Source organism: Bufo bufo, chromosome 2 (assembly GCF_905171765.1).
Source record: "Bufo bufo chromosome 2, aBufBuf1.1, whole genome shotgun sequence".
Classification (NCBI taxonomy): Eukaryota; Metazoa; Chordata; class Amphibia; order Anura; family Bufonidae; genus Bufo; species Bufo bufo.
Genome location: NC_053390.1, coordinates 264,992,025 through 265,015,969, shown reverse-complemented (window position 1 = coordinate 265,015,969; position 23,945 = coordinate 264,992,025). Strand labels below are relative to the sequence as shown.

Sequence of the window (23,945 nt, the reverse complement as noted above, 5' to 3'; positions counted from 1 at the left end):
TATTCAGGTCACTGAAATAAGAATTTTTTTATATCCTAGTATCTATTATTAATCATCAGTATCAATATAATCATGTTATCCATGTAGGGTTGCCTTTCCACTCTAGGTCTATAGGTATTTAATGAAATCCTCAAACCTTTCCCATCATCACTTATTTAACTTTGTAGGTTACATTCTGCAAACCCAAAGTCAATAAGCCAATATACATGCAACGTCAAGAATATAGACAGGCATACGTCGTGGCACTTCTCCCCAATCAAAGAAATTAATTACTTCCAATCAAATTAAACTGAAAAAGTCAAATGTAGACTTGATTGGTTCTCGGGGGTTAATGCTTCCCTGGTATCCCTAATCTTACACAATAATGCTTGCCTGAAATCTAATATATCCCCAGACAGTATAAATAGCATGACTTGTATTAAAACAGTACCTTCCTCGCCTATACGGATGTTACTAAACAACCAGTGTGGGGGATGAAATATGTACAAATGCTTGCACTTCACATGCCAGCTGGCAATAATATTTCCCAGTACACTGGATGGGAGATGAAGAAGTAAAAGTTGCCATGGAAACTAAATTGATGCATTTGTACAGACAGTCTAATAAAGCTGTGATGGGACTCTTAGATATAAAAAAGAAACTTCCACCATAAAAATCAATCATTGAAAAAAAAAAAAAGAATTTAAAAAGAAAAAAACAAAGCAACTTAGCCTGCCATTAAAGGTGCTGTCTGGCGGGATTATATTTTTATAAAGGGTATAATGGGTTAAAAAAAAAAGAGAAGGAAGCATTCCTCAGCTTACTGATCCATTGCTGCTGCCAATCCATTGCTTACTGGTCCCCATGGATCACCACTTCTTGGTTTTGGCTCAAAACGCAGGAAATGCCTGAAGATGCCTGCTCTGCCATTCATTTTTTTTTTTAATAGTCAGAATGCTTTAAAAAATCTCCCACTGTTTCTTTCTGATACTTCCCCGGTCCCCTGACAGTCTCTGTACTGGCCTGTTCCTCATGAGACCAACCAGTAACGCCATCACCGTATGTAAGTGATTACAATATTAGAAGTTAATTGGGGAAAACTGTACAATTGAAAGGACCCTGTTAATCACCTTTAGCATGGATCCAAGATGAGATAGCTTAGGCATGGAGGAATTCATGTTCTGTATGGCATCCTGGGGAACATTTGCCCGCAGATGTTGGGCGGGGCCTGTAGATCTTGCACACTCGTAGATTGCCGAAGCTGATGTCCCAGCTGGTCCCATAAATGCTTGATTGGTGGGCAGGCTAAGGAAGTGTTGCAATCTGGTGGAGACCTTCCTGGAAAACCCTAAGGGTCCATTCACACGTCCATATGTGTATTGCAGATCCGCAAAACACGGACACTGGCAATGTGCGTTCCGCACTTTGCAGACGGCACATCAACGGCACTCTCGTAGAAAATGCCTTTTCTTGTCCGCAATTGCAATTTTTGCGGAACGAAGTGCGGATCCGCAAATTCCGGATGCGGACAGCACATTTCGGCCCCATTGAAAATGAATGGGTCCGCACGCTGTTCCGCAAAATTGGGTGTGATGGACCCTTACTGTGTGTAGGTGAGCATTATCCTGCTGATAAATGCGAGTTGGAAGCCTCGCCACGACAGGGCAACGCTTTGTGGCTGCAAGATGTCCTACACATACTGCATCGCTGAGCTGTTCCTCGCATCACTACTAGGGATGACGACTGTCGTATACAATGGCTCCTCAGAGCGTCACGGCAGCAGTTGGGGCAGTGTACCACTACCCAGCAAAAGAAGAACTGAAGCCCTCACAAGGAGACCTCTATAATCGAACCCAATCGGTTCCCAAACAGACCCTGGATTCAATGCTAGACTATATGGTTCCAGTCTGTAGCAAGGTTTCTTGTTCCACAACATCACTGCAAATGAGGCAATGGTGGCTAGCTGTCAATGGTAGGATACCTAATAAGCACCATGACACCAAATTGCCTTCTACTTAGTGCCGGTCTGGGTAGAGACAGGGAAGTGTAAAGGTGCCACCCATGTCTGAATATCGGTCAATGAAAGTGTGGGAGCTGCTCATGTTTGTCAGTAGATCAATCAATTCCCTCTCTACTGGTTGTCTGTCTGGGCCACCTGGAGCCTATTCACCATGTGTATGCCCTCATGTAACCACTGCTTCCAACACCTCATAGCAGCTAGGGTCAGTACAGTCTACAGGGCGGGTAATACTTTGAAACAACCATCCTTCTTCTCTCAGTCAATGATGTGCCCCCTCTCAAAGTCTGTCAACTGGCAAAATGTCTTAAGTGCATGTAAAGGCATATGTAGCAAATAAACCAAGAGGGTACATTACCCAAAAGTATCCTCTGGGAGTCTTTTTATAGGGCTGCAGGAGAAGCATTTTTATGCTTTTTTGTGGCATGACCCAGTGTCTAATCAGACCACCTGTAAGAGCACCCGTACATATCTGGCTGAGACATAACTGCATGCCGAAATTTGCAGCAATCTGACATTTCTATCCGGGGTAAGTGTAATTTCCAGCTACAGAGCTGTGTGAGCGCTTGGTTTTATTGGTACAATTCTGAAGTACATACAACGTTTTAATCTTTTTTGTCTAACTGATCAAAAAAATTCAGATTCACGACATATTTCAATAGAAAGATATTTTCAGATATGGCAATACCAATAACCATTACGCTACTTTTAAGCAAAAAAATTTAAAATCTTGCTAAAAATTCCTATGTCTCAGAGTCTGCAGTCCCGTAGTGCCGAAACTCCCATTCTGCATCCTTAAGGGATTCTGTCATGACATTTTAGGCCTATAACCTAAACATATGGCCAGGTCCGTACTAATAACTTGAATCCGAAAACTGTCCTTATTAAATCTGCCTGTGGCTCTATAGCATATAAAACAGGTTTTTTATAACCTGTCATTCACCTACCTAAGGTGCCCAAGGGGGACGTCGCTTCAATACAGTGTGCCTGGGCTGCAACCCATCTCTGTCTGGTGCCCAGCGCCGCTTCCCAGTTGAAATCACCGCCTTCCCTCACCACAACTATGTATGCAGGCACAGCTGTGTGTGTCAGCTATGTATGCAGCAGAGCTGTGGTCACAACTATGTATGGCAGCACAGCTGTGTGTGTCAGCTATGTATGCAGCAGAGCTGTGTCACAACTATGTATGCAGCACAGCTGTGTGTGTCAGCTATGTATGGCAGCAGAGTTGTGTGTCAGCTTTTTCAGCAGCAGTGCATGCAGCAGGTATAATGTGTGTGCTGCAGAGCTGTGTGTGTTAATGTTCGCACTGCTATGCTGTGTGCTTGTTGATAATATGCATACTGCAGATCTGTGTCATCTGCTCTTGCAGCAGAGCTATGTGTGTGCCAGCTGTCTATGCAGCAGTGCTGTGTGTGTATATTATAATGTGTTTGTGTGTATGTATAATGTGTGTGCGCGGGCAAGCTGTGTATAATGAGCACACTGCATTGCTGTGTGTGTCTATAATATGCATACTGCAGAGCTGTGTGTATGTGTCTATATTTGTATTATAAAGAAAAAAATATAAGGGGTTGGGTCAGCACAACCTGCCTGTAGGTGCAGATCACTATGGCGAAATACATTTACAAACGGAAAATGCAAATGTGATCGCACACTACATCCAGCACTCTGCCCTCCATGCTGGATGAGACATTGGTTTATATTTTGGCCAAAGCATAGTAAGCCACTCACCGCGTCAAGGCTGTCTCATGAGTGGTCCCTAACTCTTGTTCCTACCTGTTCATGGGCCATTTGCATTTTCCGTTTGTATATGTATTTCGCCATAGTGATCTGCACCTACAGGCAGGTTGTGCTGACCCAACCCCTTATATTTTTTTCTTTGTAGTATATATTGGAGGCGTGGCGATCTCCTTGGAGTCATTGCACACCTGACAGTTAATCTGTCCTTGAGGCTGGTTTTAAAGTCAGTATAAAACTGAGTCTGCTTGTATAGAACCTACCATTAGCCATCTGGCTCCAGGAGAAGTATATGGAGGGTTCAGCATGCATGTTGGTACTTGCATCCCTGGATCCGATGAAAGCTGTAATGGCACCGGACGGGGTTACAAGCAAAGTGTACTTGGCTTGCATGCTGACCTGCATTCCCTGGATTTTATGTGGCTGTCATGGCCCATGAACAGGTAGGAACAAGAGTTAGGGACCACTCATGAGACAGCCTTGACGCGGTGAGTGGCTTACTATGCTTTGGCCAAAATATAAACCAATGTCTCATCCAGCATGGAGGGCAGAGTGCTGGATGTAGTGTGCGATCACATTTGCATTTTCCGTTTGTATATTTGTATTATGTCACAATAATGGAAAGTAGAAAAAAATAATTATCTTACAGAACAAGCATGGCAGCACACTACAAAGCAATGACAAGAGACAGGTACATTTAATGAGGCGACCATTGCTGTTTATTTCAATTACACATTAAGACCCCCTCCACTTAATAAAACCACCAGTGAAGGTTTAATAGGTAGAAAATATTTTTTCCTAATTATCTGTTGTCTAAACCTGGGGTGCCTCTTATAGCCAGGTAGGGCTTGTAGGTCCAGAAAATAAAATAACGGCATGTTTATTATTTTTATTGTTTATTTTTATATGGAAAATAGGGAAAGAGGGTGAGTGGAATTTTATTTATATTATTTTAAAAAACTCTCCTAGGGGGGATTAGCTCTCCTAGGGGGATTTACTATGGAGATTGTGATATCATCCTATTAAGCCCTGGCTTAAAGGGAACTTCTGGTACTTTTAAACTGATAGGACATCAATATTTGATCAACGGGGTCTGATACCAACACCCTGCCAAACATCCACTATACAATGGATAAAGATGTGTAGTTCTGATGCCTACGTTATCACTATGAGCTACTGTAGAAGAGCTGATCAATGAGGGGTTGGCCCCGGGGCGATCAAATATTGATGACCTATCCTGAGGATGCTTGAGGAAGGCTAAGGTATAGCCGAAACCGTTGCACTTCTGGGTTGCTTGTACTGCTCTTCTTGGATTAAAGCATCATTTGTCAAATTGCTGGATGCTGTCTCTTTTTCTAGATTGGATTTAATGGAGAAGCTTTTGGATACGGCTCTGAGACGCGCATTTAGATTTCAGGACTTCATTTTTTTTGGCGGTACTGTATTTATTTTCTTTATAAACTGAGGATGAACATCAATATAAAATACTTGAAAACCCCTTTAATAGAAAGATTACAATGGTAATAGACATATGAGGAGTTAAATGACTGGTATAGGAGTCAGCTCTAATCTCGGTTGCCATGAGCTGGTATTCAATACTCCTCTTCCACCATTATGATGAAAATATACGTCAAATAATGAGAAGGGGTTAAAGATCAGACAACAAATTATGCATTTCGTTCACTGAAAAGCAACATACATATTACATCTACAAGTATGATTAATATACAGTATTTGCCTTTTGGGATTTTCCCTATAGACCGCCTAATTGTTGAAAAATGTACTTGTTAGGACATGAGACGATGATGAAAAGTGGAGGACCAATCTGGGCAGACAACTGACCTGTGATAATCCATATGAAACATTCAGATATTGGACCTCATGTTCATATTCTAACATGACTTTTCTATGTGGTCCTCACCTGCCGTAACGACTGCAACCCCTGATGGAGAGTATAGAATACGGCAACTGTTCATCAGTAAGAAATAGTTCAACTCAATTCATTACACTACGTAATCAATGTGCTCTATAGCCTATGAAGCCATATTTTTTTGTAGCATTTTGGGTGAATAGGGATGAGCGAATCGACTTCAATTCGCATAAAACTTAGTTCCAATACTTGTACGGAGCGAGCGCTCTGTACAGTATTAGAATGCATTGGCTCCGATGATCAGAAGTTATACCTTTACGAAGTCTCGCGAGACTTCGCATAAAAACGTCATAAATTGAATTTCTACTGTAAAAAAAAAAAACATTTCCTGAACTTTGGTTCGGTTCCAGGTTCCACTTGCAACCGAACCAGAGTTCCGAAATGTTTTTTTTACAGTAGAAATCAATTTATGAAGTTATTTTTACCGCGAAGTCTCGCGAGACCTTCGCAGAGTAATCGGAGCCAATACATTCTAATACTGGACTGGAGCGCTCGCTCCATACAGTATTGAAACATAAGTTTTATGAGAATCGCTCATCCCTAATGGTGAAGTTTTCCAGATTTTTACAAATGTCAATGAAAACTGTAAATCTACATTCAAACACCAGAGGGTGCTAAAGTAAGCGCAATGCAAAAGAACACATCGCCATACAAATCAAGCACAAAAATAATAAAGCACAATCCTTTCGAGATAAATAACCCTAAATCATAAGCAATTCCTTTTTTTTTCTGCTCAATGACTTGTGTGAAATGCTTATTGATGTGCTCCAGCTAGCTAAATGACACAAACTATTAGAGAATGTTTGACTAATATGAATATAAACCTGGAAAATCTTGATACCAGCATACAGCCAATTATCACACTTAATTACTTGTGACTTATTGGGAATGTATTTGCATAGTGTCTAATATGCGTTGGGGATGCTATGCTACAGAATGTGCTTATAATGAAAAAAACTAACATTTATAATAATCGGAAAGATCGGTATTGCAGCGTGCAGACAAGACAAGGTGTGTGCTGCCTGGTTTCATTGACAAAATCTGTCTTTATTTAGTTTTTTTAAATTTACATATTGAGGTCGGCGGGTTCTGACTCCTTGCACCCCCTCCGATAAGCTGCTTGAGGAGACCGCACTGCTCAAGCACAGTGCTGTACATTGTATAGTGGCTGTGCAAGGAGGCTGTCTTATATTTAGAACCAACGACTCTTCATAACTTCGGCGGATACTTCGCCCAGCTATAGGGCTTTATTAGGACCGGCGTCTAAAATGCCCGTCTTCATAAATGTGCCCCATGGTACATGACAATCTCTATCGAGCAAAGCTAGAACCAGTCCTGTACCTGACAAGAATCCAGAACTCACCCCATTCATTACTCCAGTTGCTTTTCTAGATTTAATTTAAGCTGGCCGCTCAGGGGGCATGTCCTTTCTGCTGTAGTTTTCTTCCCGTCATAGCTTCTTAACAGAAGATATGGCTGGTGGCAGCAGAAGGACAGAAATGAAACAGATACGACCACCTCTGCAATGTTACAGAGGTGGACAGAGAAACTAGGAAAAAAACTAACAGCAGGTGGCGCTATATAGATGCATTTTATTGAATAATTTCAAATCGTAGGGATGAGCGAACATGAAGTTTTCAGGTTCGGGTTTAAAATGGTGGATGAATTCACGGAATATACGAATTCTATGACAGAAGCAAAAGGGAAGCCTTTAAGGAGCATTCCGTTTTGAATTCCTTCATAATAGAAGTCTATGGTTTCCGTTAGGAAGGACAGGACTTTGTTTTTGACTATTATGACGGAATGCCTCTTAAAGGCTTTCCTTTTGCCTTCCCTCGCGCTAACGGAATCCATAACGGAATTTATCCACCGCCCGAACCCGAACCTGGAAACGTCAGGTTCACTCATCCCTACTGAGTGGCTATACTAAATTTTAAATTACATGCAATCACAAAAGTTTTTAGATCCAAGTGATGGTTTCAAAAATGTAGAATATTTTTTGTGGGACAACCCCTTTAAGACTATATGCATATTTGGTATGCAGTGCTATTCTTCCATGTAAAAGGATGGGCACCACAGCAGAACCTCGAAGGAATGAAAGTGGGCTTCCTCTACCCCATTGCATAAACAAGTAAAATGTACGGTAACCATTGAGAAAGATGTAAAGCTTAACAGTGATCTAATGTACTGTATAGCATTTTCCAGGTGGGAAAAGGAGAATAAATCTTATATGCAGGTGCTTTATCAATACTACAACAGTCAATTTACCATCCCAGCTAGACTGCCCTAAAGATACAGACTCAGCAAAAAAGCACGTGTGCAAAATAGCACTGACCTAGAAGGTATACAGCTGTTTCTTCCTCATTAGATCCCATTAGCATGGGATAAGGCTGCTGATGCTGTAGCAGGGAGTGGTATGGGGGGGCCATATTCACTTAATGGGCCAACAGTTGGATAACTGGTGAACAGACAAGGAAAATTGTTTGCACAGCTCACCCAGAATTCAGTATGATGCGAAAACTCCTGGTTGTATGAATAGAAGACACGGATGTTTCCCCGGACCAAGGGTTGAGAGTAACTCCAAACAAAAATTGAATTAAATTCAGCGCCTTCTTAAGAGAAAACGTACTTTTACTTAAACAGATAAAAGAGCTTCATGGCATCCTCTGGCAACGCGTTTCGCGCACACAGCCTTTATCACAGCCCACAGCAGGACACTCAGGGGAAAACATGTTTATAAACATGACCAGCCAATGAGACCACGTAAGCTAGGAACATTCCCAGCAACAGTGTTTTTGGTGGAGTGATATTGGCATGTGATAGGCTTAGGGCTACTTAGCGCTTTTATATTCAGCCAGACTGGGGAACTGCTGGAGTTCTGCCCACCCACCCTATTATTTACCGATGTCTGTACAGGCACGGTCTAGCTTTGGTGTCTGTGTAAAAGTCTTCCTCTGTATGGGTGGACTTGTTTCATTCTTGGTATTTAAGCCTGAGCCTATGACTGGGCTTCTCGTTGTGAATTTTACAGCTAGGCCTATAGTGGGCCATGGCAGGTTTAACCTGCACTTACCCAGTGTCATCTTATTTTGTAAGGGGTTTTTAGGTGGGTAATATGGTAAATAATATAATGCAATCAAACAAATCTGAATAGGATTATAATGGATGATTAAACTGTTAGGCCTCTTTCACATGGGCGTCGTGGGTGAGGGCCGGATGCATTCAGGGTGCATTGCTGGAAACCTGCGCGAGTAGGCACGCAATTGCAGTCAGTTTGTTCTTCTATCTTCATTCAGCAGGATCTGGGTGAGCGCGATGACGTCAGCGAAGGTCCTTTTGCAGGTCCTTCAAGAAGAACAAAGAAGAGGAGACCGGCTGCGCGATCAAGTGGATGAGGTGAGTTATGTTTTTATAATTTTTTACTCAATTGACATTGGACTTTTCATTCTGTATTAAAGAATGCCTATTATTTTTCCATTTATAACCATGTTATAATGGAAAATAATAAGTAACTGGGAACCCGGGTCGCTCATGCCTCGTCTCCTTAGCAAACATGCAGGAAAATTGCATCTGCACTTGCTTGCGGATGCAATGCGATTTTCACTCAGCCCTATTCATTTCTATGGGGCCTGCGTTGCGTGAAAAACGCAGAGTATAGAACATGCTGCAATTTTCACACAACGCACAAGTGAAGCGTGAAAAACATTGCTCATGTACACAGACCCATTGAAGTGAATGGGTCCGGATTCAGTGCGGGTGCAATGCGTTCACCTCACGCATTGCACCCTCGCGGAAAACTCACCCGTGTGAAAGGGGCCTTAGTTTGTGAATGGTCTTATTGGGCTACCTGGCAAGCCATCATCTAATTTAGTTTTCTAAAGGAAAAAAAACACAGAAAAACTTTATGTCAATTTAAAAGAGCATATTAGTTTTAAACACATTGCTTTAACCCCATGATAGTTTACAGACTTGCCAACACTTGCACAACATTGGTAGATCGGGAATTAGTAAAGTGAAGACTAAAGGCCAAGAATAGCTGGCCATATCTATATTGTGATAAAACCTCTGCACTCGGCAGAATTGCCCTATAGAAAGGGTACTATGGCCATAGAAAACCTCCAGATATGTATAAGGATAATAGAGCGTGTAGTAACAACCGATCCCTAGCTTCAAGATGTCCATACACCTTTCAAGCATTTGGCCAACTGATATCGTTCTTGAATCCCCAGTACACACACTTGATTTGGGCTGGTCATGTATTGTATTCATTGGGTATTGAGGTGGTGGCTTATCGTCATGGGGAACACAAAAAAAACAAATCAGACGTTGAAATTAAACATTCCCGATTCTTCTCCCCCCTTCCCAACATCATCATCATACACATTACAATGTCAGTCAGTCCCCATCAAAAACAGTAGATATGGATAAAACACTAATGTGCACAGAGGTGTTTAGATTGGCTTATATCTAAAATGTGCCAGTACACAAATATCAGGGTAATACTAATGTACATAGATCTCACATGACAGAAGTTGGTTAGATGGTAGGCCTAAGTACAGCATTTTACACAGTTCTGAAAATACCCTTCAACTAGAGATGTGCAAACTGATTGCAGACAAGTCAAATATGACCTGAATTAAAAATATTAAAAAAACTTGTCAGTTCTGAATTTTGACAATTTAATTTAGGCACATTTCTCAGCCATTTTTCAGATCAGAAGACAGGAAAGATTAAGAGGCAGGCATTTTTAATATGAAAAAAATCCTACAGTGTGTTATTTAACAGACTGTTACCCCCAGCAGTCATGTGTTTACCCATAGCCATATACTGTATGTCGCTCTCTTGGTGTTAGAAAGCTTGAAATGAGTTGCATACAGTCCTAGAAGACCCCAGAAGGTCAACCACTACTTTTCCATGCAATTGGAGCACTTTTGATTCTGGATGCATTTGTTTGGACCAGAATCGAATTGCCCCAACTGCTCATCACAACTTTTATTAAAAAAACAGTATCCGCACACTTCTAATAATCTGTCACTTGAAAACCCTGGCTAGAATCCCATTATGAGACTTTCTGCATAACTGGACTGATATTTAAGCAGCTCTTAAATAAAATAAATAAGAATATGGCTCACGAAGGACAACAAGGCACAAGTGTACATCCCTGGCACTCTGCAGCACAATATTCAGGTTGGTGATCAGATAGAGTAAATGCAAATTTGGATACTTCTAACCTTATTTGATGTTCTGTGACAGGATATTAAAATGAGACGGAGATTTTACATGAGATGATTAAGGATTATTGAGGTATGGAGAAGCAGTCAGATATCTACAATCAGCATTTATTTATATACTGTATATTAACTGATGCGCTCATATTGCACCTGGAGCTTACAATATCATTTCCCTGCCTCAGAAGCTCATGATGATTGTTCTGGATTAGGCCTCTTGCACACGAACGTGTGCGCCCCGTGGCCGCAATGCACGAACACCCACCGTGGGGCAGCCGCAGCGGATCGCGAACCCATTCACTTTAATGGATCTGCGATCCGGCCGTTCCGCAAAAAGATAGGACATGTTCTATCTTTTTGCGGAAAGGGAAGTATGGGATGAAACCCCACGGAAGCACTCCGTAGTGCTTCCGTAGGGTTCCGTACCATTCCGCATCTCCAGATTTGCGGACCCATTGAAGTGAATGGGTCCGCATCCGTGATGCGGAATGCGCACGGAAACGGTGCCCGTGTATTGAAGATCCGCAAATGCGGTCCACAATACGGCCGCGGGGCCCACACGTTTGTGTGAAATAAGCCTTATAGGAGGGAATGTGTGAAGGCAGAGAAGACATCCCAGAACCCGAAGTATCTCATAAAGCAGGAACGGCAGCTATTTTCCCACCTTGGTTACAGCCTGAATTGTATTCCTCTAAGTACATTTGATAAAGGTTATACATTTAGCTCAAAATAGACCTATTAAAGTATAAAATTGACTAAATGTAAAGACATTAAAAGAAAACTACACAGAAAATATGTCAAATAATTTCAATAGGTGAGTTGTATGAGACAATTGCCCACTCATTATGCGTCCATTGTACAGAAGATTGTAACCTATTACAGTCATGCTATGCTGAGATGAAATTGGCTTAGACTCTTCAAGTCATATTGATCCAGTCAAAAGCTAAAGAAAGCAAATTGATGTGTAAAACATTTGTCAATTACACCTAATAATGTGCAGGAGCTCTTTCACCGCCTCAGTAATGGCCAGAAGACATCTAGCCGACTGAATTCTCGACTTCAAAATGGTTTGTATGCTTTGCTGTGAAGAATAAAGATGGATCACTAGAGGATGCTCTCACCATGCCCTGAGGCCAACTGACCAGAGACGTCAGCATGAAAATGTCCCATGTGTTGCTTTCATATCTACTGTAGACAAGTCATCTACTATCATGGGGAACAATCTAGTGGTAGCTACATGTAATCATCTTCTGATGACCACTTTATTCCCCCTCAACATTTTTTAGAGTTTGTTACAGCAGACAGTGAGATTGAGTAAAAGGCTTCTCCAGGAATGATTGAAAATGGCTCAATGTGAATAGAAGCCTCTTAATAAATTAGTCGCATCTCTGGCCCTCCATGTGTCAGAAACTGAAGTCTACATCACTTGCCTTGCCCACTCCGGCTAAGCCCTGCCCTCCTTTCTTACCACTTTAGAAAAGTGGCAAGAAATTCAAAAAGTTGGAAATGATGCTGTGAATATGGCAAGTGCCATCATTTGCAACCTTTTTATGCCACTATTGTAAACACATTGATAAATGACCCCCCCCACCCCCGCCCCCTTTGTTAAATTAGGCACATCTTTGGTCTAGGAATGCTATTCAAGTTTTCCAGATTCCCCCCCCCCAACCAACTGAAGTGACATTGAGACTTTTTGAGACTTTTTTTGTGACAGAGTGAAACTTATTAACCCCTTCATCCACCGTGAAGTACCGATACATCACGGTGGCTGAGGTAATATATGGAGGAGGCTGCAGCAGTGATCCCACTCCATACTGACTGTACAATATAGCAGGTTGGTAAAAAAAATGTCTGTACAACATTTCACATACAAACAATAGAGCTGAGAAATGGGGATCATTCTAGATTAAAGTGGTATTATACTACTATAAATGGAAAAATAGAAGCTCTTTGCTCACATTTTTTGATCAAACGTGTGTCATTTTTTACCAACCATGTTTGCTTGATGGATATGCACCTGTGACTATGAATATGAATGTGCTAGTCTAAATTTTCTTGTAGTATATATTGAGGGTAGCGCCTCTTTTAGACTGAGCAACGCCCATCTGCCTGGGGCTTCTGAGCAGAGTATAAATGTAGCTAGTTCCTACACTGCCCTGAAAATTGTAGGCTTAGGTAAGTCCAAGAGAGGCCTTATCTTAGTATTAGGTACCCATCTGCGGCAGCCACCTTGACGCCTGGTAGATGGACCCGACACACGTTTGATCAAAAATGTTCGCAAAGAGCTTCTATTTTTCCATTTATAGTAGGTATAATACCACTTTAAAGGGCTTATGTCACCCCACTAAAGTCTTTTTTTTTTTTTTTTGGCTACTTATAATTCCTATACTGCGATATATCAATACATAATGTTATTAATCATTTTGGTTCAGTAGTTAATTAAAAAAACTGACTTTTATCATATGCAAATTACCTGTCTACCAGCAAGTAGGGCGGCTACTTGCTGGAAGCAGCCGCATCCTCCTTTCATAATGATGCCCCCTCCTCATGTTGATTGACAGGGCCAGCGAACGCGCTCATTCTCTGGCTGGCCCTGTCTGCATTCAAAATCTGGCGCCTGCACCGTACCCGTCTTCATTCGGCGCAGGCGCACTGAGAGGAGGACGCTCGCTCAGCCACTCCTTCCTCAGTGCGCCTGCGCCGGGTGTAGATGTGACGTCATCGGCGCAGGCGCATTGAGGATGTGTGCGCGCGTTCACAGGAACTGCAGGTAAGCGAGTGGATCTACAACCTGCCAGCGGCGATCGTTCGCTGGCAGGCTGTAGATGCGATTTTTTTAACCCCTAACAGGTATATTAGACACTGTTTTGATAACAGCGTCTAATATACCTGCTAACTGGTCCTCTGATGGTCCCTTTTGCTTGGATCGACCACCAGAGGACACAGGCAGCTCTGTAATAAGTAGCACCAAACACCACACTACCCTACACCCCCCCCCCCCCGTCACTTATTAACCCCTGATCACCCCATATAGACTCCCTGATCATCCCCCTGTCATTGATCACCCCCCTGTCATTGATCACCCCCCTGTAAGCCTCCATTCAGACGTCCGTATGTGTTTTGCGGATCCGATCCATGGATCCGTAAAACACATACGGACGTCTGAATGGAGCCTTACAGGGGGGTGATCAATGACAGGGGGGTGATCACCCATATAGACTCCCTGATCACCCCCCTGTCATTGATCACCCCCCTGTAAGGCTCCATTCAGACGTCCGTATGTGTTTTACGGATCCACGCTCATGTGCACAGCCCCATAGAAATTAATGAGTCCGGATTCAGTGCGGGTGCAATGCGTTCACCTCACGTATTGCACCCGCGTGGAAATCTCGCCCGTGTGAAAGGGGCCTTAGGGTAAATGGGACAAGGGATCAAAACATCCCTCAGGGGATTATTATAAAAGTAGCACAATAAAGACATCATGTCATTTTTAGTGTACATTGAACACCGTGGTGTCAAAAAACCCAAAACCTTGGTGGAAATGTGTAGTTTTTTTTCAATTAAACCCCACAAATAATTTTTCCCCCATTTTCCAATAACAGACATGGTAAATTAAATGGTACCCGTAACCCGTTCGCTACCAGCGCCGTACATGTACTGCGCTGGAGCAATGTGTAAACATGGCGTCCTGCAGTGGGCTTCATGGCCTGCAGGTCTCTGTTGTTGGAAACAGCAGAGACCTGTGACTAATTACTGCGACTCGCTGAAGAGACCCACAGCATTCATGCTGCAATTCTTATTTTTGCCACCAAATAGCAGGACAACATAAGAAATGAGAAATAGACAGTAATAAACTAATTTTAAAAATACATGATTGTTGAAAATCATTACAAAAAATCTAAAAAAATTGTTAAAAAAAAATAGAAAATACAAAACTAAAAATATTTGAATCACCCCCCTTTCCGTATAACAAAAAAATAAATACCTAAATAACAAAAAATATAAACACCATGGGTATCACCGTTACCAAAAATGCCCATACTATTAAAATATAAAAATATTTTTCCAATACGGCGAATGGCGTAACGGAAAAAAAAAGTCCAATTTGCCATTTTTTCATTGCTTCTATTACCCCAAAAATTTTTATAAAATGTGATCAAAAAGTCACAAACTCCAAAATGGTATCAATAAAAACTATAGATTGACCCGCAAAAAATGAGCCCCCACACAGTTCAGTAGATATAACTATAAAAAAGTTATGGGGGTCAGAAAATGGTGATGTAAAAAAAATAAAAAATTCAAATCGTGTGGCGCGCAGATTTTTTTTTCTGCACTAGGCCACGCCTCTAACTCCACCAAAAACATAACTATGCTCCTAATCCCAACCAGTGCTCTTAATGCCTCACATAGTAATTATTCCCCCTTTATGCCACCGAACAGTATTTATGCTCACATTGTGCCCCCTCACAGATTTATGCCTAGCTGTGCCCCCAGTAATATGCGCAGCTGTCCCCCCAGTAATATGTCCAGCTGTCCCCCCAGTAATATGTCCAGCTGTGCCCCCAGTAATATGCCAAGCTGTGCCACCAGTAATATGCCTAGCTGTGCCCCCAGTAATATGCCCAGCTGTGCCCCCAGTAATATGCCCAACTGTGCCCCCAGTAATATGCCCAGCTGTGCCCCCAGTAATATACCCAGCTGTGCCCACAGTAATATGCCCAGCTGTGCCCACAGTAATATGCCCAGCTGTGCCCACAGTAATATGTCCAGCTGTGCCCACAGTAATATGCCCAGCTATGCCCCCAGTAATATGCCCAGCTGTACCCCCAGTAATATGTCCAGCTGTGCCCCCAGTAATATGCCCTGTTATATGCCCCTCACAGAAAGTAAAAAAAAATAAACACATATTTACCTTGTTCCTAGCAGGACATCCGCTGCTCTGGTCTGTGGAGGAGGCGGAGCCGAGGCTGACTGCTGGGCGCTGGGAGGAATGATGGAGCAGGGAGCTGATGCCAGCTCTCTGCTTCATCATAATACACAGGCAACTGTCTCTGCTTCCTATGGAAGCAGGGACAGCGGCCAGAAAGCGGGACATAGCTCCCTGGTACCGGGACAGCGGGACAGCCTCTGCAATCTGGGACTGTCCCGCCGGATCCGGGATGGTTGGGAGGTATGCATATGTGGTATCGCTGTAATTGTACTGACCCAGAGAATGAAGGGCATGGGTCAGTTTTGCCGCAAACGAAACAGTGGGAACAAAACCCATAAAACGGTGTAGGAATTGCATTTGTTTTCCAATTCCACCCCATTTGGAATTTATTTACCGCTTCCCACTACATTATATGCCATAATTAATGGTGTCATTAGAAAGTACAATTTGTCCAGCAAAAAATAAGCCCTCATACAGTTATGTGAACAGAAATATAAAAAAGTTATGGCTTAAGGAAGATAGGGAAGAAAAATGAAAACGCAAAAATGGAAAAACCTTTGGTAGTGAAAGGGTTAAAAATACACACAATCACACAAAAAATAAGCCCTCATATGGCTATATGAGTGAAAAATTAAAAAAGTTATGGCTATTGGAATGTGAGAGGGAAAAAATGAAAATTCAAAACCAAAAATGGGCCTGGTACTTAAGGGGTTAACATAGCTAACCACACTCATTTTCTTACCAATATTTCAAAACTGGAGTTAGTGGCATGAAAAGCAAAATGTTGCAACATTCTGTGCAAGGGACCACAAAAAAAGTGCAAAAACCCTATTTTGTGACTTTTTGAAACAAGAATTCAGGAGTGCAGGGCGTAATAAATTCCCCCCTATAATTTCAAAGATTTATAAAAATAGACTGTTTGCATAGACACATACCTGTAGTCCACCTGATTAAAGTGCTGGTTTTCTTTTGTTGATCCGAGGCTCTTGTTGCAACTTTTTGTGGCCAGCCCCTGCCGCTGCTTTGATTGACAGGACCAGACAGTGGCTAAGCAGTGAGTCCTGTGCCTGCGCCTAAACTCGTAGAAACCTGGCGTATAATAAGATGTGGCCCCGCTCCCTCCCCATCACACCTCCTATTCAGAAAAGTGGTAAAGGCAGTGCAGGGTTGGTGGTTTTTAGAAAGTTGCAAACACAAAGCCAGATTTATCATTACACTTACATCTTACTCCACTTTTACATATGACCAAAGTCACTTTTGGCTAAGGGCTCTTTCACACCTGCGTTGTTGTCTTCCGGCATAGAGTTCCGTCGTCGGGGCTCTATGCCGGAAGAATCCTGATCAGGATTATCCTAATGCATTCTGAATGGAGAGTAATCCGTTCAGGATGCATCAGGATGTCTTCAGCTCCGGAACGGAACGTTTTTTGGCCGGAGAAAATACCGCAGCATGCTGCGCTTTTTGCTCCGGCCAAAAATCCGGAACACTTGCCGCAAGGCCGGATCCGGAATTAATGCCCATTGAAAGGCATCAATCCGGATCCGGCCTTAAGCTAAACGTCGTTTCGGCGCATTGCCGCATCCGACATTTAGCTTTTTCAGAGTGGTTACCATGGCTGCCGGGACGCTAAAGTCCTGGCAGCCATGGTAAAGTGTAGTGGGGAGCGGGGAGCAGTGTACTTACCGTCCGTGCGGCTCCCCGGGCGCTCCATAGTGACGTCAGGGCGCCCCAAGCGCATGGATCACGTGATCACATGGATCACGTCATCCATGCGCATGGGGCGCTCTGACGTCACTCTGGAGCGCCCCGGGAGCCGCACGGACTGTAAGTATACCGCTCCCCCGCTCCCCACTACTACTATGGCAACCAGGACTTTAATAGCGTCCTGGGTGCCATAGTAACACTGAACGCATTTGGAAGACGGTTCCGTCTTCAAATGCTTTCAGTACACTTGCGTTTTTCCGGATCCGGAGTGTAATTCCGGCAAGTGGAGTACATGCCGGATCCGGACAACGCAAGTGTGAAAGAGGCCTTAGTCAGATTTATTAATGGTCCTTTAATACTGTGATAAATGTGATTTGACGGTAGCAGTTTATCCTTCAGTAAGCAGCTTTACAAAAGTCGCATAAGATGAGCATGGTCCTCACTGGAGTGAAACTGCGCAATTTTTTGCGCAGTTTTTTTGTGACTTTTTTAAATTGTCGCAATAGTAAATCTGTCTAGAGATTAATTTACATAAGAAAACACACCCACTTTCAGAAAGGGGCTTTCCGACATTTTGTTACTAATGACCTATCCTCAGGACAGGTTCAGTATCTGATCGGTGGGGGTCCGACACCCGGGACCCCCGCCCACAAGCTGTTTGTGAAGGCACTGGCGGTCGCAGTAGCGCTGCAGCCTTCTCACAACTTTTCCTAGGCCAGTGACGACACGTTCATCAGTCAAATGGCCTAGGCGCAGCTCAGCCCCTTTCACTTCTATGGAGCTGGTACCAGTAGAATTGTAAAATGTACGGCGCTGTGCTTGGTAATCAGGGAGAAGGCCGCTGCGTGTCTTCTCAAACAGCTGATCGTGGGAGTCCCGGGTGTGGGACCCCCACCGATCACATACTGTTTACCTATCCTAGGTAGTGAAATGTCAGAAAACCATTTTATAAGGTAAGGGGAGCTGGTAGACACAAGTAATGGTCACACAAAATATTGATTTCCATCCCTGCAGACTTTATGTTGACAGGTCCAGAGAGAAGTCTCACTCACTGACTGACAGTCCTCCTTTTATCTCATATCGAGATCGCCGTCAGTCACGTGATGTCAGTACAGTAAGCTCCTCATGCACCGGTCTGTCAGCATACTGTACATTTTAGCCGAAACAGGAAACAATGTAGCCGCCAGTTATTGGCGGGATCATACTCGTATGTGAATTCCAACCATAAGAAGACATATCACAGAAGTGAACTTCAAATGTGGAATTTACAAATAAAGTAAAGCAAATGTCCTGCTATGACTACTGGGGGGGAATGAGAAAGGTCAGGCTATGGTGTCTACTTGAGAAAAGGGATGCCCTGCTGAGAAGGTTAGGGAAAGAGGGCGAGAAACAGTTGTCCATGATGGTAGTAGATGCTACTCTGAGGCAGGTAATGGGGAGACTGCAAGGTGGACAATATGAGCTGTTTTGGGGATTGCAATTACAAGCATTACTAGCAGTTAGCATTATTTTTTTACTGGCACCCGTAAACACTAAGGCCTCTTTCAGACGGGCGTTGTGGGGAAATGTGCGGGTGCGTTACGGGAACACCCGCGATTTTTTCCGCGCGAGTGCAAAACATTGTAATGCGTTTTGCACTCGCGTGAGAAAAATCACGCATGTTTGGTACCCAAACCCGAACTTCTTCACAGAAGTTCGGGTTTGGGTTAGGTGTTCTGTAGATTGTATTATTTCCCCTTATAACATAGTTATAAGGGAAAATAGTTATAAGGGAAAATAATAGCATTCTGAATAAGGAATGCTTAGTAAAACATCGCTGGAGGCGTTAAAAAAAAAAAAAAAATTATTATTTAACTCACCTTAGTCCACTTGATCGCGATGCCCGGCATCTCCTTCTGTCTCCTTTACTGAACAGGACCTGTGGTGAGCATTCATTACAGGTCAAGGACCTGTGGTGACGTCACTCTGGTCATCACATGATCCATCACCATGGTAAAAGATCATGTGATGACCGGAGTGACGTCACCACAGGTCCTTGACCAATAATGAATGCTCACCACAGGTCCTGTTCAGTAAAGGAGACAGAAGGAGATGCCGGCATCGCGATCAAGTGGACTAAGGTAAGTTAAATTATAATAATTTTTTTTTAAACCCCTCCAGCGCTATTTTACTATGCATTCTGTATTCAGAATGCTATTATTTTCCCTTATAACCATGTTATAAGGGAAAATAATAATGATCGGGTCTCCATCCCGATCGTCTCCTAGCAACCGTGCGTTAAAATCGCAACGCATCCACACTTGCTTGCGGATGCTTGCGATTTTCACGCAACCCCATTCACTTCTATGGGGCCTGCGTTGAGTGAAAAACGCAGAATATAGAGCATGCTGCGATTTTCACGCAACGCACAAGTGATGCGTGAAAATCACCACTCATGTGAACAGCCCCATAGAAATGAATGGGTCGGTATTCAGTGCGGGTGCAATGCGTTCACCTCACGCATCGCATCCACACGGAATACTCGCCCGTGTGAAAGGGGCCTAATACTTTCCACATGTAATACTGAGGAGCCACCCATCATCTCCAGAAGGTTATGTGTCCTGCTGATTGGTAGTATAGAGTTCCTAGATTACAAAAATCTCATGTGTGGTACTGAGTTCTAGTAAAATTCTTCCAGATGTGTCTATATCCTAAAGTACAGTGCACAGAAGTATTTACATCTGAAACATGCAACAGACATACCTTTGGCCATTTAGGATTCAGCAGTCGTGCTTTAATGGCATCATCTAAAGCTTTCTCATACTGCGCAGTTTTAAGGTAGGCGGCCGACCGGTTACTATACAGTATACAGTTCTGTGGATCAACCTGCAGCGTCTCGCTGTACAGCTCAATGGCCAGCTGAAAGTCTCCATTTTTACAAGCGTCATTGCTCTGACGAACTTTCTCGATAAATTCTTCCTTGCTGAGAATAGAGTTGTCCACCACTTTTCCTCCAAATGCCTTCACAGCAATGGCTGATGACTGTAGTAACAAATAAGAGGAAAGCAGGAATATTAATAACAGCTAAAACCATCTATACAAAGCAAATAATACAGACAATGGCCTCATTTATTAAAAGGACCAGACAAAAAGTGAAGTTGCAGCAACATTTCATCTTCAATTTTTAGAAAATTGGATAGAAAACACAGTCATTTGATTGGCTGCCATTAGCAAAAAAAAATTCTAGTTTATAAGCTTCAATGATAATTCAATTTTAGTTTCATGAGACTGAACCTGGAACACAGCAATGTGAACAAAACCACTCGCATCCTAAAACACAAATGAGGCCTGTTTCCCACTTGCGTTATTAATTCCGGTATTGAGATCCGGCAGAGGAATTAAACGGATACGTTTTGATTTTGCACATCAGGGTGCATCCGTTCCGTTAGGATGCGGTTGTGTGAAATCAAAACAGAAAAAAACAGATCTGCCACTAAATACATTAAAAGTCAATGGGTGACAGATCCGGTTGTTTAGGCTCCTAAAAAAACTGATCTGTCACCATTGACTCACATTGTTTTAAGTGACGGATCCGTTTTTTTCGTTTTTATACCGGACACAAAACCGCAGCTTGCAGCAACATCCTTTGGATGCAAAGCAATAATGACTACACTTGTTTCCTTGGAGGTTATGATGCCTAACAGAAGAAGACAACGATTTCAAGCAACCATTCTTCTCTTCTAATTCAATCAGTATGACAGCGTGATATCAGCTGCCTTGTCCTTCTTTAAAGGGGTTGTCTGGGTTCATAGCTGATCCCAGACACAACCCGATCTGCACTTATTCACCAGGAATGAGTAGAGCATAGGACCATTTCATGCTCAGACGCTCCCCCTTGCAATGCGCTGAATCGCGCAGGGCAAGGGATGTTTGTTTAAATTTGCACACTGCTAGGCGGAGGCTTTTTTTAATTAAGTTAATTTTCATGGCAAGGAATGACTTTGCAGTTAATTGCAATTCATCTGATCACTTTTCCTACCAAACCAGAGATAATGCAAATTGCCACCATGAAAACTGAAGCAGCAAATTTTGTGAAAACCCAAATTTGTGTCAGTCTCAAAATTTTTGACCACAATTGTACAACTGTATGGCATTTGCAATTTTTCTCAAGCCTACTCTGCTGTGTTATTTTTTTTATTTTTTATAAAACTGTCTTCCTAATCGGACAGTTTAGTGCGGCATATTGATGGGATGATTCACATGAACAATCCGAGTGATGACTGACTGGCCACATCTACATAGTGGATGATCAAAATCGGTGTATGGCTAGCTTTAAAGAGGGCCTCTCACCACAAAATACAATGTAATCTGAAAGCACCATGTTAAAGAGCAAAAGAAGCTGAGCAGAGTGAGATATATATTTGCAGGGAAAGATTCCGAAAACCTGAAATTTATATATTTATAAAAAAAAAATACAAAAGATACAAAAATATACATCAACCGGTCAGCTCCTTCTGCTCTATAATATGCTGCCTTCAGACTGTATTGCATTTTGTGGTGGTCCTCTTTAAGCAGGTTGTCGGATGAAAAATATTCTACATTTTTCAAACCACCTACCATTTCTTCTTTTCCTTACTTCTCTGTCCACCTCTGAAGTAGATGCATATGCTTAGTACCATCCTTCAACTACCACTGTCTATACCGCCAATATCAGCAGCGCTGGTTCTTTTTCTGTAACTTTGTTATAAAGAGACTGTAATGTAGTATATGCGGTCTGATTTTCATTTTTTAGATTAATCATGGGATAGCCCCATTAATCCTACATTTCTCAGAACAGAGATGCTTGGAGTTAGGGGTGGGCGATATAGGCGATATGCAATATAAATTTGTGCCACGATATGGATTTTGTGCATATCGACTATATCGCCGGACTGCGATATGATCGCGCTCTCGGCGCGCACCATGTTCTCCTGAGACGGCACAGTGGAGAAGGAGGGAGTCCCTCCCTGCCCACTGTGCGCGGCTGCCGCTGACCACCAATGAGAACAGAGGAGGAGGGGAGGGATTGTGGCCACTGCGCCACCAATGAATGTGCCGGCCATATCCCGGCCCCTATGACTGCACGCTGCGATCCGCCGTAATTGACCCCTAAGTTGAGGGGTTAATCGCACGGATCACAGCGTCCTGTCAGAGGTCGGAAGCCGGGAATGTTCTTCAGTCTCTGCATTGGTGGCATTGGGCAGTTCCGATCGGTTACCATGGCAGCCAGGAGTCACGCTACTGAAGTCTTGGCTGCAATGGTATGTTAGTGAGCAGCATTGTACTCGCGTGCGCCGTGGCCGCCGGTCGCTCCTTCTTCTGTCTGTGCGGCGCATTGCTAATACTTATAGCATAGCAATGCGCCGCACAGACCTATGAGAAGAAGGAGCGTCCGGCGGCCACGGAGCACGTGAGTATAATGCTGCTCACTAACATACCATGGCAGCCAGGACTTCAGTAGCGTCCTGGCTGCCATGGTAACCGATCAGAGCCCCAGCATTACACTGCTGGGACTCCGATCAGAACTGCCCACTGCCACTAATGATGGGGGGTGGAGGGGGACCCTGTGGCCACTGCCACTAATGATTAATACTGGGGAGGGAGGGGTGGGTTTGTGTCACGACCGCTATCCCAGCAGCAGTCGTGTCGCACCAGACGGAGGGGAAGGGGGACCCTTATCTACGGATGGGAAATAGAATGGCCACCCCTGACTAACCCTAAGCTGGCACCTGTCTGCCCTGATACCCTAGACGGGGTGTGAACCCGTGCGGCGAGCAGGATGCCTAAACCCTCAGTCGCCCTAACAAGACTGGACTGGGGAAAGGCCGATGGGAGCGCTAGTCACCATCACTCACGTCTAGGAAAACAACAGGGGAAGACAGCAACAAACAAACAACAGCAGAGATAGACTTATCCAGTCACGAGCAGAGAAGGCGATCCCAAACACGACCGTCCACGCCGGACAAGAGCTCCACAGCAACACCATCAAACGATCTCCTTCAAAGGTCAGAGTAGCACTGGAAGTAAGGACTATATCTGGCAATGACTGCAAGTGAAACTGAAACTAATATAGTATCTGGGAGTGGCAGACAGGACTCACCTGAGAAGGATGCCTACAAACTCCCAGTCAGGACAAAAAGGTTCACAAGGCAAAACCTGGATGACATACCCTGAACCACGGAGCAAACTCACAAGCTATCGCGAGTAGCAAGTCGCTGCGACCTTCTCCTCCCAGACCTGTCTGGATCAGTCACACTCGTGACAGTTTGAGTTACCAGAGGGGGCTGATAAGAGGGAGAGGCTGGGGGGCACATGAGAGGCTGGGGGACTGATCAGAGGCTGGGGGCACATGAGAGGCTGGGGGACGGATCAGGGGCTGGGGGGCGGATCAGGGGCTGG

The 23,945-nt window shown here is 43.5% G+C and overlaps 1 protein-coding gene across 1 annotated transcript in view; it reads right to left on the bottom strand.

Moving 5' to 3' along the window:
* The window catches only part of TTC28 (tetratricopeptide repeat domain 28), a 639,226-nt gene that overhangs the window by 528,348 nt on the left and 86,933 nt on the right, over window positions 1–23,945 (bottom strand). Inside the window, exon 2 of the mRNA XM_040416538.1 lies at window positions 20,271–20,549. Coding sequence (XP_040272472.1) covers window positions 20,271–20,549 — 279 coding nt within the window. The remainder of the gene's footprint in view (window positions 1–20,270; window positions 20,550–23,945) is intronic.